Raw genomic sequence first — 15169 nt, 5'->3', positions numbered from 1 at the left:
AAATTTAGCTTGTCTATTATTTCTATCTATTTATACTATTTATACTTACTTTTATATATATAGAGTCTTACTCCGCTACAAACCCTCTTATTCTACAAACTAAAAACCAAGCTGAAATATCACTAATTTATAAAGAAAATACCACTAATTCATTCAACAACCCCACCTCCATCTCCACCTTCAACAACCCCACTTCCACCACCATCTCCGCCTCTGCCTCAACTTCCACCTCCTCCAGCTCCGCCGTCACCTCCATCTCCTCCATACGCCCCGTCCCCTCTATATCCCCATCTCCTCCATACATCCCGTCCCCGCCATGTCTACCACATCTATGTCGACTTTCATGTTTTCTATCGACACCAGTCACCAAATCCCCCCGTGTCTCTGCCAAAGAATAGATCTGATACATATTGCAAGTTAAGTCAGGTGGCAGGAAAAGGCATCATCTCAAGTCATGTGGGCGCTATATTTATTTGTCAACAAACACAGACGTTGCTGCTACCCAAATAATGCCTTAAAACAAGACCTCCCTCGTCCAGACTACTTCATACAATTTCTGGTGCTTATGTGGTCTACAATGGTGGGGATAGTGGCCAGAACTAACTCCAGTCATGGGAGAAAACATATATATCACTATCTTTTTTAAAAAAATCACTAATTTTCGCAACACAAATCACTATTTTCTAAGGATAATATCACTAAATGGTACTGGTTTTTAGTTTTTATTTAAGGATTAGTTTGTATTTGATCACTAACCTATATATATATATATAGGCAAGTGCTCAAATACAAACTCCTTAGTATACAAACGTACAAACAATCACTAAATGACTTGAAAAGAATCACTAAATGATTGAACAAAATCACTAAATCTACCAAGGGGGTCTGATGGAGAGATAAGGGGAGGGGAGCACTTATGGGGCGGCATAGCCGAGTGGTGGTGCCGCGCGGCCGGCGGCAGCCGCGACGCCGGTGCGAGGGCAGTGCTAAAAACACGATTGAGGGAGATGAGAAAAGAAGTGGTGAATGTGTGTGTTTGTGTGTGTATAGCACTAATCGGTGAGTGAACAACCAGAGAGAGAGCCACTGGTAGTGGTGGTGGTGGTTGGTGGTGGTGGGTAAGAGAGAGAAAGAGAGAGGTGTTGGGCAGTGGTGGTTGGTGGTGGATGGTGGAGAGAGAGAGAGAGAGAGAGGCGCTGGGCAGTCGTGGTGGGTGGTGGTGGTTGTGGTGGGTGGGGTGGTCGTGCGTGGTGGTGGTGGTGATTGGAGGTGATTGTGGTGGCGGTGGTGATGGATGTATGTATGTATTTGTTAAATTAAAATCTGCTAATCACTAAATATTATTGTCATAATCACTGGTTTGTACGTTTGTACAGTAAGGAGTTTGTACTGGAGCAAGACCCTATATATATATATATATATAGGGTCCTATTCCAGTACAAACTCCTTACGCTACAAACGTACAAACTGGTGATTATGACAATAATATTTAGTGATCAGTCGTTTTTAGTGTTACTAAACTCTAACAACCCCATCTCCATCTCCATCTCCACCAACTCCACCAACTTCACTTCCACCTCCTTCAGCTCCGCTTCCACTGTCACCTCCATCATCACCACCTCCACCTCCATGCCGCCCGCCCCTTCCATAACCACCACCTCCATGTCCACCTCCATTATTTTCTATCACCACCAAATCCACTCTCACCTCCACCGTGCCCTCCCGCCTCACCTCCGTCACCTCCAGCCTCACCTCCATCGCCTGAAAACACAGCCACATCCCGGTGTCACTGTCACTAGCTTCTGTGCTGTACCTGCTGTTTCACCAATTTCTAAAATGATAATCACTAATTTATATAGCACAAATCACTAATTTGCAAAGAGAAAATCACAAAAGTATATAGCAGGAGGCGTAAACAGCAGACTTGTGGAGACGTGATGGTGGGTGAATTCGCCTCAACCTCTGCCACTACCATTGTACTACCACCGTTGACACCCCATCACCAACATCACCACTACCAAACCGTAGCATCATCAAATACCAAAAGCACCACAACTTCAGCACTAAATTATATCTATATGTTTGTATCTATCTCAATGGGAACAAAATTCAGTTGTAGCAAACTATATTGATTTACATCGCGGCAGGTTGAGAGAAAGACGGAGGTAAGAGAAACAAGGAGAGAGAGAAAGTAGATCTGAGTAAAGGAAGAAAAATGGATTACTGTGTATGAGTTTTGTTATTTTTATATATGGTTTGTAGTTTGTATTTTAAGATTGGTTTGTATTTGAGCACTCCCCTATATATATATATATATATATAGGTCTAAGTTCTTTGGAGACCAGATATATTTGGAGTATTGGAGTCCTCCATCTGGACCGTTCATTTTCTTCTAATCTAACGGCTATAAAATTAACTCCCTTTTTTAATGCAAGGTTGTATATATATTGACAGATGCAGTTTATATGGTACTGATCATATGTAACTGTCACTCAGTTACGAGCGCCATTACTAGGATCAGGGTCAGTTATTCAGCGAGGCACCAGGCAACAACATGTTTATCATCAATTTGTCCATCTGCTCTTAATTGTCCTCCTCCATATTTTAATTTAGAGTTGTTGTCACTTTTCATCTCTCAAACTCAGATATTCATATTGTTCTGCAGCTGGGTGAATCAAGAGGAACAAAATGGAGGACAATGATGATTTGATCATGGGAGGTAAAAACGGGGAGAATAAACGGAGAGAATTGAGAGACAATATAATACAATACTTGAAATATGTATAAGGTTGTTAGTTGCAGTTTCCTAAATTACAGATATTATCTACTTGTCTCCCACATCCACCGTGCATTTTTATTTTAATCCAACGGTGTTGATATAGGTCTTCAAAGACTCTAAAATTTTTGTACTCCAACGAACCCGACTCATATATATATATATATATGATTCCAGGGAGAACCTTCTTATCAAGAGAACCGAGAGATCTCATCTTAGACCGTTAATAAAATCTAATTTCAATTAATAAATAGTAATGGCAATTCTGTGAATAAATTGAACAATAGGCTCAGATATAATATCTCTTTTTTGTGAATATAGACGTTTATTGCTAAAGATGGTAAGTGGCATGATTTCATATCCTAACAGAAGGAACTAGAATCTTGATAATTACGGTAAGTATGCTGATTTAGTAATTAGTAATAGAGATTTGCTTCCCTCGATTATATTGCAGTAGTAGATTCCTTATTAGAACACTCTCATATAAAAAAAATATTATAGAAATTAAAAGAGAACACGAGCAGATTTAAATACTCTTATATTAAAAATTATTGAAACACCTAGTAGAACTTAATATTATTATTTCTTTTATTTACGATTAGAAAAAGTCTCCAAAAGAAACTAATTATATAGTATATTCTTGAAATACACATACTGAGATTCTTTAAAATGTACGCTCAAAAATCGTAGAATATACTATAATTTTCTTAAATATAATATGATAAACAATATTTAAGTAATTTTTGTAAAGAATCTCAATTCTATTTCAAAATATATTTAAAGAGTATTTTATAGAACTTCTAATAAGAACAACACATAAGTGAATATATTAAAGAATTTTAATGTTCCTTACAAAAAAAAAGAAAAGAATCTTAATGTTGAGTGACAAAAATCGCAAAGTAGTTTAACAACTAAATATTATAACAAAATTTTAAAGAATATTTATTAGAAGAATAAATATTTTATACAATATTTTAAAGAATCTTTAACTAAAACAAAGTATTGATTTCATAAATGCGATATTGTTGTATTTTTTTTAAATGAAACATGTTATAATCTTATCTAAAATTAAATTCTAATATTAAAGAGTATATTGTAACAGTATTTTTAAAGTATACATGAATTTTGTTTTAATTTATTATTTTTTGTGAAAGAATCTTATATTAGTACGAAAATTTAAAAGAATCTAAATATTTTGTAAATCTCATTTTTCACTTTATAATATAGTAAATTTTTCATGTTAATATTGAGATTATATAGTTGCACAATATTTGAAAGAATCTCCGATTACTAAATATTTCATTATGATGAATATTTAAAATTTTGAATTTTGAAATTCAAATTTAATATAAACTAAATGCTCTGATTGCATGATTAAGATAGGGATGATATAAAAAAGGAAATCCACTGATTACCTATCTTAGTAATTATGTGAATGAAATCATGTGTTTAAAATATTTTAAGTGACTTTTGTAAAGAATCTCAAAATCTCTTTCGAAATTGAATACTGACAAAATATTTAAAGAGTATTTTCTAGAATTTCTAATAAAAAAAAGCACGTAAGTGAATATATTGAAGAATCTTAATTTTGAGTGTGTACTATATTAAATTTGCAAAGTAGTTCTACAACTAAATATTTATAACAAAATTTTAAAGAATCTTTATTAGAAAATAAATATTTTATACAATATTTTAAGGAATCTTTAATTAAAACAAAGTATTTATTTGATAAATGCGATATTGTTGTATTTTTTTTAAATGAAAACATGCTATAATCTTATCAAAAATTAAATTCTAATATTAAAGAATATATTGTAACGGTATTTTTAAAGTTTACATGAATTTTGTTTTAATTTATTATTTTTTGTGAAAGAATCTTATATTAGTACGAAAATTTAAAGGAATCTAAATATTTTGTAAATCTCATTTTTCACTTTATAATATAGTAAATTTTTCATGTTAATATTGAGATTATATAGTTGCACAATATTTGAAAGAATCTCGGATTACCAAATATTTCATCATGATGAATATTTTAAATTTTGAATTTTGAATTTTGAAATTCAAATTTAATATAAAGTAAATGCTCTGATTGAATGATTAAGATAGGAAGAATATAAAAAAGGAAATCAGTTGATTGCCTATCTTAGTAATTATGTTAATGAAATCATGTGTTGATATGGTCAATAATAGGTAAATTGCTAAGAAGAATTTTTATTTTCGATGTACTAATATGCCCTTCTACTTAATTGTTAATATATATTTATTAAATCTCCTAATTATAGTAGCCATTGGATTTAAATGGCTGATCGACGGCAGATATAGTAGTTCCTTGGTTCTCTCGATAAAAGAGTTCTCCCATGATCTTACTCCTATATATATATATATATATATATATATATATATATATATATATATATATATATACTATTAAAGCCGAAATATTAAAAATTTGGTCGGTCAGTACGCGGGCTTTTATACGGACCTTATAATTAGAGGTTTCAAACAAAATTAGTGTACTTCAAACAAAATATAAACAAATCAAAATATAAAACAAATCTACGATCAAAACATAAAACAAACATAAAACCTATTTGACCATAACAAAACTAAAGTCAAACCTTAAAAAATACTATACTATTAAGCCCAAACATTAATCCACAAGTACCCCACATGCCCCCAAAAGATAATGATTTGTTGGTGCAATTGTTAGTAGTTTTTATGCTTATAAACTGAACAAATGTCTCAACTCTTTTCGATGGGGGACAGGGGTTGATATGGGTCAGAAATAATATTTAATTATTATTAGATATTAAAGGCCCAAAAATACGAAAGCCTATTTAATTAGGGCCTGAGACAATTAAATATTAATTAATTACGAGTTAATTAATAAGGCCCACAAGCAGGTCCACGGTTGAGCTACTTGGACTGTCAAAGCCCAAGAGTTGAGCTTCCAGCCCATTCGAGGCTGGAATCCAGTAACCAGACCTGTCAAGGCCCGAATGCACAAATACTACTCCAAGTAGGCAACTGAATAGAAGGCTCTAGAATCTCAGTGTCCTACGAGTATTCTAACTCTTCGATGAAAAACGTCTAGAGACCTAGATAAACATCGAGTCTACAAGATAAGTGCATTATCTTTTCTCTAAGATAAGAAGCATACTTCTATGACGTTTCTGATACATGGAATCACACTTCCATACAATCTCTAACATCGAGACCTCTATATAAAGGGCTCTACCCCTCCAAACTAGAACTACGTTCAGACTTGATTCTTCACATAGCTGGAGATACGTAGGCATCTCGAATCCCGAGAACAGTCTAAAAAGCACGACGCTTCACCTTCGTTTTACGATCTATAACATTTGGCGCCCATCGTGGGGCGAAGACAACAACCATGGTTAGACCCGCGAGATTACGCTCAGAAGTCCATCCTCCGTCAACCGGAGAAAACACTGCAACCCAAGATCCACCCTCCACTCACGTCACCGCTGGAACCTCCACTCAGCCAATTCCGCTCTCCACCCACACGGCTGGAACCTCGAATCCAACCATCACTGCTCCCCAAAGCACAGCTCCGTTGATATTCGGCACGTTGCCCCCGATGACTAGTCTTGTGGCGACCATTACCGTTACTGAAACCCATTACTCAACAGTCATGACGACCACAAGAGAACAAACGGATGAGTATGAAGTTTACACAGATAACGACTCCTCTGAAGAGTCGGAGAGGGACTATGATATTCCCCCACGTAGAAGGAGAGACGAAAACCAGGGCCGAGATTCCCAACACCATGCTAGACAAAACAATCCCGAGTCCCGAGGACCTACACATCAGGAATATGAGGCCAGAATTCGAGCCTTCGAGCAGCAGATCGATCAATTAAGGAGAGACATGGCCGCCCACCAAGCAAGGCAGCAACCTCCAGAACTGAGGGTTGAAACCCTTCAGAACACAGGTATGACCTGAATCCATCTATTGCCTCCCGGTGACCCAGACAATCATGTCCCGCCATTCACTGAGGAGATCATGACAGCAAGGATTTCCCGGAAGTTTAAGTTACCCACGATCAAGGCGTATGATGGAACGGGTGATCCCGCTAATCATGTACGGACCTTCATGAATGCATTGCTATTGCAACCAGTCACGGAGGCCATCAAGTGTCGAGCTTTTCCCCAAACCTTGAGCGGGATGGCACAACACTGGTATAGTCGTCTACCCCCTAACTCGATATCTTCATTTGCTGATTTGAGTCGAGCTTTCATAGGTCAGTTCATTGGAAGTAAGACCCACGCCAAGAGTTCAGCCTCTTTGATGAACCTTCACCAGGGCAGGAATGAGTCCCTTCGAGATTACATGAACCGCTTCACCAAGGAGGCGCTCAAGGTCCCGAACTTGGACCAGAATGTAGCAATGATTGCCCTGCAGCAAGAGACCACGGATGACAATTTCCGCAGATCGCTAGCCAAGAGGGCCCCTGACAATATGAATGAGCTCCAGGAAAGGGCTGGGAAGTATATCAAAGCTGAGGAGAGTTTGAAGAAGTCTCAGGTTGCCCAAGGGCAGACCTCGAACCCTAAAAAACGTGGCTACGACACCGAGTACAATGCAAATAGCAAGTATTCAAAGACCGGAGATGATGACAAGTCATCCACGAAGAAGAAATCAGGACCGAGGTTCACCGAATATGCAAGGCTGAATGCCCCTAGGAGTCAAATCCCGATGGAAATTGAGAAGGAAGGAGGAGTTCGATGGCCGAAGCCTATCAGAACTGATCCTGAGAAGAGAAACAAGGATCTATACTGCAGGTTCCACAAAGACACGGGACACAAGACTGATGATTGTCGGCAGTTGAAGGACGAGATTGAGTTCCTGATCCGAAAAGGCAAGTTGTCCAGATACACCAAGGAGGGGGATAAGAATACCCGAGGCAATGATGATCGAGGGAGAGACAATGACGACCGGAGGAATCAGCCTCGAGGACCTGTGGTTAATGTAATATCTGGAGGACCAACCGTGGGACATCTAGTAACTCGAGGAAGGCATATGCCCGAGAAGTGATGAGTATTGTTGGAGAACCCCCGAAGAGGGCGAGAATTGAGCTTCCTCTGACTTTTAATGATTCAGAACTTGAAGGGGTGAAGTTCCCTCATGACGATCCCTTAGTAATCACACCCGTGATTGGGAATTCATCTGTGAAGAGAGTCCTTGTGGACAATGGGGCATCTGTTGATATACTATTCCATGACGCTTATGAGAAGATGGGATATGTTGATTCACAATTAACACCTTCAGATATGCCTATATACGGTTTTAATAACGCGGAGACGAAAATTGAAGGAATGATCCAACTACCGGTAACAATGGGGGCCGAGCCTAGACAGGCCACGTGTATGTTGAACTTTTTGGTCGTTAAAGCCTCATCAACCTACAATGCCATCCTTGGAAGAACAGGGATACATGCTTTTAAAGCAATTCCATCCACTTACCACTTGAAGATCAAATTCCCGACTAGGAATGGAGTGGGAGAAGAAATAGGAGATCAAAAAATGGCTAGAAGTTGTTATGTGGGGGCTCTGAAATCCGGAGGAGTCGGGGGGCAAGTTATGCCTATCGAAGATCTAGATGTCAGGGGAGAGGAGGAACGAAAAGGCAAGCCTGCCGATGACTTGATCCCTATCGCCCTATATCCTGATGAGCCAGAGAAGGTTACCTTCGTTGGGGTTTCACTCCCCGAGGACTTGAAGGATAAGTTTGTTAAATTTCTGAGGAACAACTGTGATGTCTTTGCTTGGACAGCTGCTGATATGCCAGGTATAGATCCCTCCTACATGACACATAAGTTGAATGTTAATCCTGATAGGAAGCCGATACAGCAGAAGAAAAGAAATTTTGCACCTGAGGGGCAAGAAGCCATTAGACAGGAGGTTGAGAAATTATTAGAAGCAGGGTTCATAGAGGAGATTCAGTTCCCAGAATGGTTGGCAAACCCGGTCATGGTCAAGAAAGCTAATGGGAAGTGGAGGATGTGTGTAGACTTCACAGACCTCAATGATGCTTGTCCAAAGGATTGCTTTCCTCTCCCAAGGATTAACACATTGATAGATGCCACTGTTGGCCACGAGATGTTGAGTTTCATGGATGGTTTCAGTGGGTACAACCAGATCCGGATGGACAAGAACGACGTTCCTAAGGTATCATTCGTCACTGACTTTGGTGTGTTCTGTTACTTAGTTATGGCGTTTGGTCTTAAGAATGCAGGAGCCACGTATCAACGTTTGGCAAACAAAATGTTTAAGCATCTGATTGGGAAGACCATGGAGGTCTATGTTGATGACATGTTAGTTAAGAGTTTGAATAAGGTTGACCACCTCAAACACCTCAGTGAGGCCTTTGAAGTCCTGAGGACTCATAAGATGATGTTGAATCCAGCCAAGTGTGCCTTCGGAGTTGGATCGGGTAAGTTTCTGGGGTTGATGGTCTCCAAACGGGGAATCGAGGCCAACCCCGACAAGATTAAGGCTATCCTCGACATGGAACCGCCTAAGACCATAAGGGACGTTCAAAAGTTAACCGGAAGGATTGCAGCCCTGGGGCGATTCGTATCTAAGTCCGGCGACAAGTGTTTGCCCTTCTTTAAAGCACTCAAAAAGGTCAAGAACTTTGAATGGATAGAGGAGAGCCAAGTGGCCTTTGAGGATTTGAAGAAATACATGGCAGAGCCACCTCTTCTCTCAAAGCCAGTGGATGGTGAAATTCTATATGTCTACTTAGCCGTTTCAGAACAAGCACTGAGTGTTGTCTTAGTTCGTGAGGACGGGAAAGTCCAAAAACCCGTCTACTATGTCAGTAAGGTTTTGCATGGAGCAGAGCTCAACTACTCCGTAATTGAGAAGTTTGCGTTGGCTATGATTACGGCCTCGAGGAAGTTGAGACCTTACTTCCAATCTCATAAGATTGAAGTCTTGACAGACGAGCCCCTTCGTAACATAATGCATAGCCCGAAGGCTAGTGGAAGATTGATAAAGTGGGCAGTTGAACTTGGAGAATTTGATATTCGATACAAGCCACGGGTGGCAATCAAGGCTCAAGCTCTAGCTGACTTCATAGTTGAATGTACCATTGACAAAAAAGAAGTCGGGGGGCAGGAGAATAAGGATGAGATGGATGAGTCCAAGGAAGTAGAGGAGAAACCTAAAGAATACTGGCTATTGTTTTTTGACGGAGCTTCAAAAATGAAAAGTAGTGGTGCAGGGCTTGTGCTCCAAAGCCCTGATGGGTTCATAGTGGAATACGCAATCAAGTTGGATTTTCCAACCACCAATAACGAGGCTGAGTATGAAGCCTTGATAGCTGGATTGGGACTAGCTAGAACTTTGAGGGTCAAGAACCTTAAGGTTTGTGGAGACTCAAGACTTGTAGTCTCTCAGGTTAATGGAGAATTTGAGGCACGAGAGGAGACGATGTCGAAGTATTTGAGAATCGTGAAAGCTCAGATGACGTTATTCGAAGAATGTCAGATTGAATACATACCAAGGGAGGAGAATTCTAAGGCTGATGCCTTGTCTCAGTTTGCATCCTCCGAAAATAAAGTCTGTTCAGGAAGTGTCTATTACCAGGTTCTGAGAACCCCGAGCATCAATGCTAAGTTGATAGCCCCGATTGATACAGGAGCCACTTGGATGGACGAGATTAAGATGTATCTCGAGTCTGGACATCTTCCACCCAATGCCGATGAGGCACGAAAGTTGCAGGTAAGAGCATTGAAGTATGTGCTTATTGAAGGAATTCTGTATAGAAAGTCGTTTGTGGTTCCTTACTTGAGATGTCTGAGGCCGGATGAGGCTCGAGAAGCCTTGAGAGAGGTTCACGAAGGGGTGTGTGGCCAGCACCTTGGTGGGAGAGCATTAGCACACAAGGTCACCCGTCTCAGATTTTATTGGCCTAACATGTTGAAACAAGCTCAGGTCTATGTAAAACGGTGTGACAGATGTCAAAAGTTTGCACCCATTGTACATCAGCCTCCTGAGATGTTGACATCCATCAACTCCCCGATTCCGTTTGCTATGTGGGGGATGGATATTCTAGGGCCGTTTCCACTTGCCAGTGCACAGAGGAAGTTTCTGATAGTTGCGATTGACTACTTTACCAAGTGGATTGAGGCCAAACCCTTAGCCAAGATAACCACGAAGCAGGTTGCTCAATTCTTCTGGGAGAATGTTATATGTAGGTACGGTATACCTCGAGTCCTGGTTACTGACAATGGAACACAGTTCAATAATGCTGAGTTCCAAGGCTACTGCAAGGACTACGACATAGAGCTACGATTCACATCGGTGGCACATCCTCAAGCCAATGGACAAGCCGAAGTTGCAAACCGGATAATCCTCGACGGACTGAAGAAGCGAGTTGAGAAAGCTCAAGGCACGTGGGCAGACGATATCCTTCCGATCCTATGGGCATATCGAACAACCTGTAGGGTCACTACTGGAGCCACCCCCTTTCAGCTAGCTTATGGAACTGAGGCAGTGGTGCCCCTCGAGATCACTCATACTTCCCCAAGGGTCGAGCAGTTTGATCCTCCAACTAACGAGGAAGGAATGAGGTTGGCTCTTGACATGATCGATGAGATCCGAGACCAAGCACATGCGAAGATAGTAGAGAACCAAAAATGAGCTTCCTACTACTACAACCTTCGAGTCAAGGAACGTTTTTTCCGAGAAGGAGATTTAGTGTTGAGGAAGGCTGAGGCCTCTGGTGTTGGTCCTAAGGGCAAGATGACCCCAAATTGGGAAGGACCATACCAGGTGAAGAACGTCACAGGTCATGGCTCGTATAAGCTTCAGACCTTGGATGGAGTTGAAGTCCCAAGAAGTTGGCATGCAACCAACTTAAAGATTTATTATGTTTGAGTATTCTAAGTAGTAGAAGTTCATTCGAATAAGGTCATATAGACCACTGTCATTAATAGTAGGAAGTATAACTCGTTTGCTACTTTGCAAGTTTTAATAAGATCTCGAAGATTATCCAGTATCCTTTATACTTGTTTAAATTCTGTCTGCATGGATGTTTTCCTTATAGATATTACTTTGTGAATCCTAAGATCTGGACAGTAAATGCATGAAACATACAACACGAAAGCTAGAAGCTTGAATACGAAATAGTTAGATTAATAGCTTGAGAGTTACGGTACGACTCTTACAACATAAGCTAAGTCAAGTTCATGAATGCCATGCAAGGCCACTAGATAAGTTAAACTAGACAGACAACAAGCCACGAAGGGCCAAAAGCGAGCATAAATACTAATCTACTCCTCCTCGGAGTCGGATGACTCCTCTTCTCCCGAAGCAGCGCCTTCCTCCTCTTCTCCCGAAGCAGCGCCTTCCTCCTCTTCTCCCGAAGCAGTGCCTTCCTCCTCGCTCGAAGACTCGGCCTGAGCGTTAGCTCTAGATGCCCCCGCGGCAGAAGTCCCAGCACCCGAAGAAGAAGCCACGGGGTGACCATAAGGACAAGGATAGTTCTTGGGATCGAGGAGCCCAGGGGTTCGAGTCACAACATGGTTCAATGCCTCGTTTCAGCCCCTAAATAGGTAGTTTGGAGCTATCTCGGCATCTTGTGCAACGATCAAGGCCTCGTACTCCTTCGACCCCAGATAACCATCGATCAGGTTCTCCCTATCCGCCCGGGCCTCGACCAAATCGCCATGGGACTTAGCATACATTTCCTGATAATCCTTGAGTTGAGTATCCAGCCCCTTGTTCTTCTCCTCCTCAGCAAGAAAGTCCTTTCGATGCTTATCCGATTGACGTTGCCACGCCTTGGCCTGCTCGAGGACGGCCTGGAAGTGAACATTGGTCTGGCACAAAACGTTTTAAGTTAAAAATAATAGAGTTAAAAATCGAAGGTGAACATAACGGGAGTATGTAAATAGAACTTACAGCAGCAATGGATTGACAACCTACAGCTTCAACCCTCTCCAGCTCTGCCCCCATGACAACCACCCTCCAATCAGGAGGAGTAATTGAGTGCCGCGACCAATCCACGCAATGTTCGGTCGAACCTGGCACCGAGTCCCCTTTCCGAAACCCCCAAGCGGGACGGAAAGCAGCAGACTTGGGGCTTCGAAGCTTAGCACCAAAACTCGAAGAGTCACCCTCTCGGTGAGGCCGGAGGATAGAGGGGCCTTGCTCCTGGATCCTCGAGTCAACCGCCAACCGGGACCTCTTCAACCTTCCCGTCGTACCATCGAAAGGCAAATTCCAGTCATTGATCTCCGCGATCCCTGAAAAGGAACAACAAAGTCAGTACGCGATCAAACAAAAATAACCAAGAGCATTAAAACATTCTGGTACTTAAACATACCTCTAGCGTCGGCACGGGAAAGTCCAACCTTTACGAGCACAGACTCGTCTAGGAGATCTCAGGCCAACCTATCTTCTCCACCTTGAATCAATTGGTTATAGGCTAATTTCTCAGCCTTAGTCAAGACAATGGAGTGGAATCCACCATCTGATACTTTGGCGAAGGAGCTCCTAAAAAGGGTTCCCCAATCCCCATCAACCCACTCTAGTTTCAGAAACTCATCCTTCCAAGCATAATTCTTCACCGGAAGGGAGTAGGGGTTAAAAATATGAGGTTTCTTTGGCCTATGGCTGATATAAACCCAGCCTTGAATGGATCCGGGAGAATTCTTAAATTGGAAAATTTTCCTAAACAAAGGAACAGTGGGGATGATTTCCTCTAAGAAGCAAAGAACTAGAAAACACAGAATCAAACGCCAACCATTGGGGCCAACTTGACAAGGGTTGATTCTAACATCAGCAAAGAGAACGGGAATAAATGGGTGAATTGGAAACCTAAGTCCCGCTAAAAGGGTATCCCTATACACATAAAGATGGGAAGGATCCCAATGACAAGTTCTCTCCCCAGGTTCAACAAATTTAAGAATGTATTCAGGAGGAATCTTAAAGTAATCAATATATTCTCGGAGAAGTTTAGTGTCTCTAAAGTTAGAATGGTGACAGTACGAATCTAAGTCGACTAAGGATGGAAATTCCTCCCCCCTAGATATAAGCATATCGGAAAGGCTAGAATAGCTAGAGTGAATGGAGATAGGCTTACCTTTCTTGCGAATCATTGCTAGCTTTGCCGCCTGACGGTCCTCCACCTTCTTCGGGACATTACGATCGCCGGATTCCGCCATTCTTGATGAAAAGTCTAAGAGAAGCTTGAAAATCCTAGAAGAAGCTTGAAAAACTTAGAGGGAGCTTGAGAAACCTAGAGAAAGCTTGAAAAGCTTAGAAGAAGCTTGAAAAGCCTTGAAGAAAGCTTGAAGCTCTAAGAAACTCTAACTTGAAAACCTTGATGTTAGGTCCTGAAACGATTGTAGAAGGGGGGGGGGGGTTGAATACAATCGTCACTAAAAATCGCGGCGGAATAATCTGATTTGAAATAAACTTGTTAATCAGATTTTAATTAATTAATATAACAATGTTTTAAGTCGTTATATAATTAATAAGGTTCGTTTTAATGTCCACTAAAGTTCTTAGAATAAATTCGACAGGATGTATTCTAGTTTAGTGATTAAAACAACCGAATGATCAAAGCACAGGAAACTGTGGATTTAACGAATAGCAAGTTACTAACAACTTGAAAGTTTACAAGGCAATGAACAATTACAAATGAAGAGGTGAAGGCCTATTTATAGGCAAATCACTTGAACTTGTATGACAAAGCTGGTATGACCATGCTACAAAGATCAGAATGACAATGTGAGCTAATGTCATACTAAAATTGAAATCAGTATGACAAATGGTGCTAATGTCATGCCATACAAAATTCGGTATGACAATCTGAAGCATTGTCATACTGAAAAAATTCGGTATGACAATCTGTAAGACTTGGGGGCTAAGTTAGAATCGGTATGACAATGCCTAACAATGTCATACCATATGAATTCGGTATGACAATGCAGGGTATTGTCATGCCAAGTCTAATTCGGTATGACAAACAGAATAATGTCATGCCAGCTGAAATGGAACCTTCCAGGGGCGGTATGACAATCTATATGATTGTCATACCGTGCCCAAAATCAATATAAATTGATTTTCTTTAATATAATTGATTCAATAATTATTCACTTAATTATATTAATCATATAAATTCATAAATTAAATTAATTCAAGTGTGAATCAATTTAATAAATAAATTATATAACTTATATAATTAATTAGAGATGTGAATAAATTAAAAGAATAATTATATTGAGCATAGTCTTCAGCAGCAGGTCTTCTGACTTCCTTTAAAAGATCTGATTCTTTGTCTTGATTGAACGACCACCTATTGTTGATGCAGAATATTTAATCGGAGTAGCTGACACACAAATGTACTGT

The 15169-nt window shown here is 40.3% G+C and overlaps 3 protein-coding genes across 3 annotated transcripts; 1 reads left to right on the top strand and 2 right to left on the bottom strand.

Annotated features, from left to right (window-relative positions):
- Nucleotides 1-127: 127 nt before the first annotated feature.
- On the bottom strand, nucleotides 128-1758 carry LOC135149536 (uncharacterized). The gene is made up of 2 exons (XM_064085272.1): nucleotides 1531-1758; nucleotides 128-400 (listed from the first exon to the last, which is right to left on the bottom strand). Exons 1-2 carry the CDS (start codon nucleotides 1756-1758, stop codon nucleotides 128-130), a joined length of 501 nt encoding a protein of 166 aa, XP_063941342.1.
- A 5048-nt stretch (nucleotides 1759-6806) lies between these two features.
- On the top strand, nucleotides 6807-7838 carry LOC135149535 (uncharacterized). The gene has a single exon (XM_064085271.1). The coding sequence runs from the start codon at nucleotides 6807-6809 to the stop codon at nucleotides 7836-7838; it is 1032 nt and encodes a 343-aa protein (XP_063941341.1).
- A 4081-nt stretch (nucleotides 7839-11919) lies between these two features.
- On the bottom strand, nucleotides 11920-14136 carry LOC108212573 (uncharacterized). The gene is made up of 2 exons (XM_064084249.1): nucleotides 12716-14136; nucleotides 11920-12633 (listed from the first exon to the last, which is right to left on the bottom strand). Exons 1-2 carry the CDS (start codon nucleotides 12767-12769, stop codon nucleotides 12352-12354), a joined length of 336 nt encoding a protein of 111 aa, XP_063940319.1. The 5' UTR covers nucleotides 12770-14136; the 3' UTR covers nucleotides 11920-12351.
- Between the last annotated feature and the right edge of the window lie 1033 nt (nucleotides 14137-15169).

The sequence above is a fragment of the Daucus carota genome, chromosome 9 (assembly GCF_001625215.2).
Source record: "Daucus carota subsp. sativus chromosome 9, DH1 v3.0, whole genome shotgun sequence".
Classification (NCBI taxonomy): domain Eukaryota; kingdom Viridiplantae; phylum Streptophyta; class Magnoliopsida; order Apiales; family Apiaceae; genus Daucus; species Daucus carota.
This window is presented reverse-complemented; position numbering and strand designations above follow the sequence as displayed.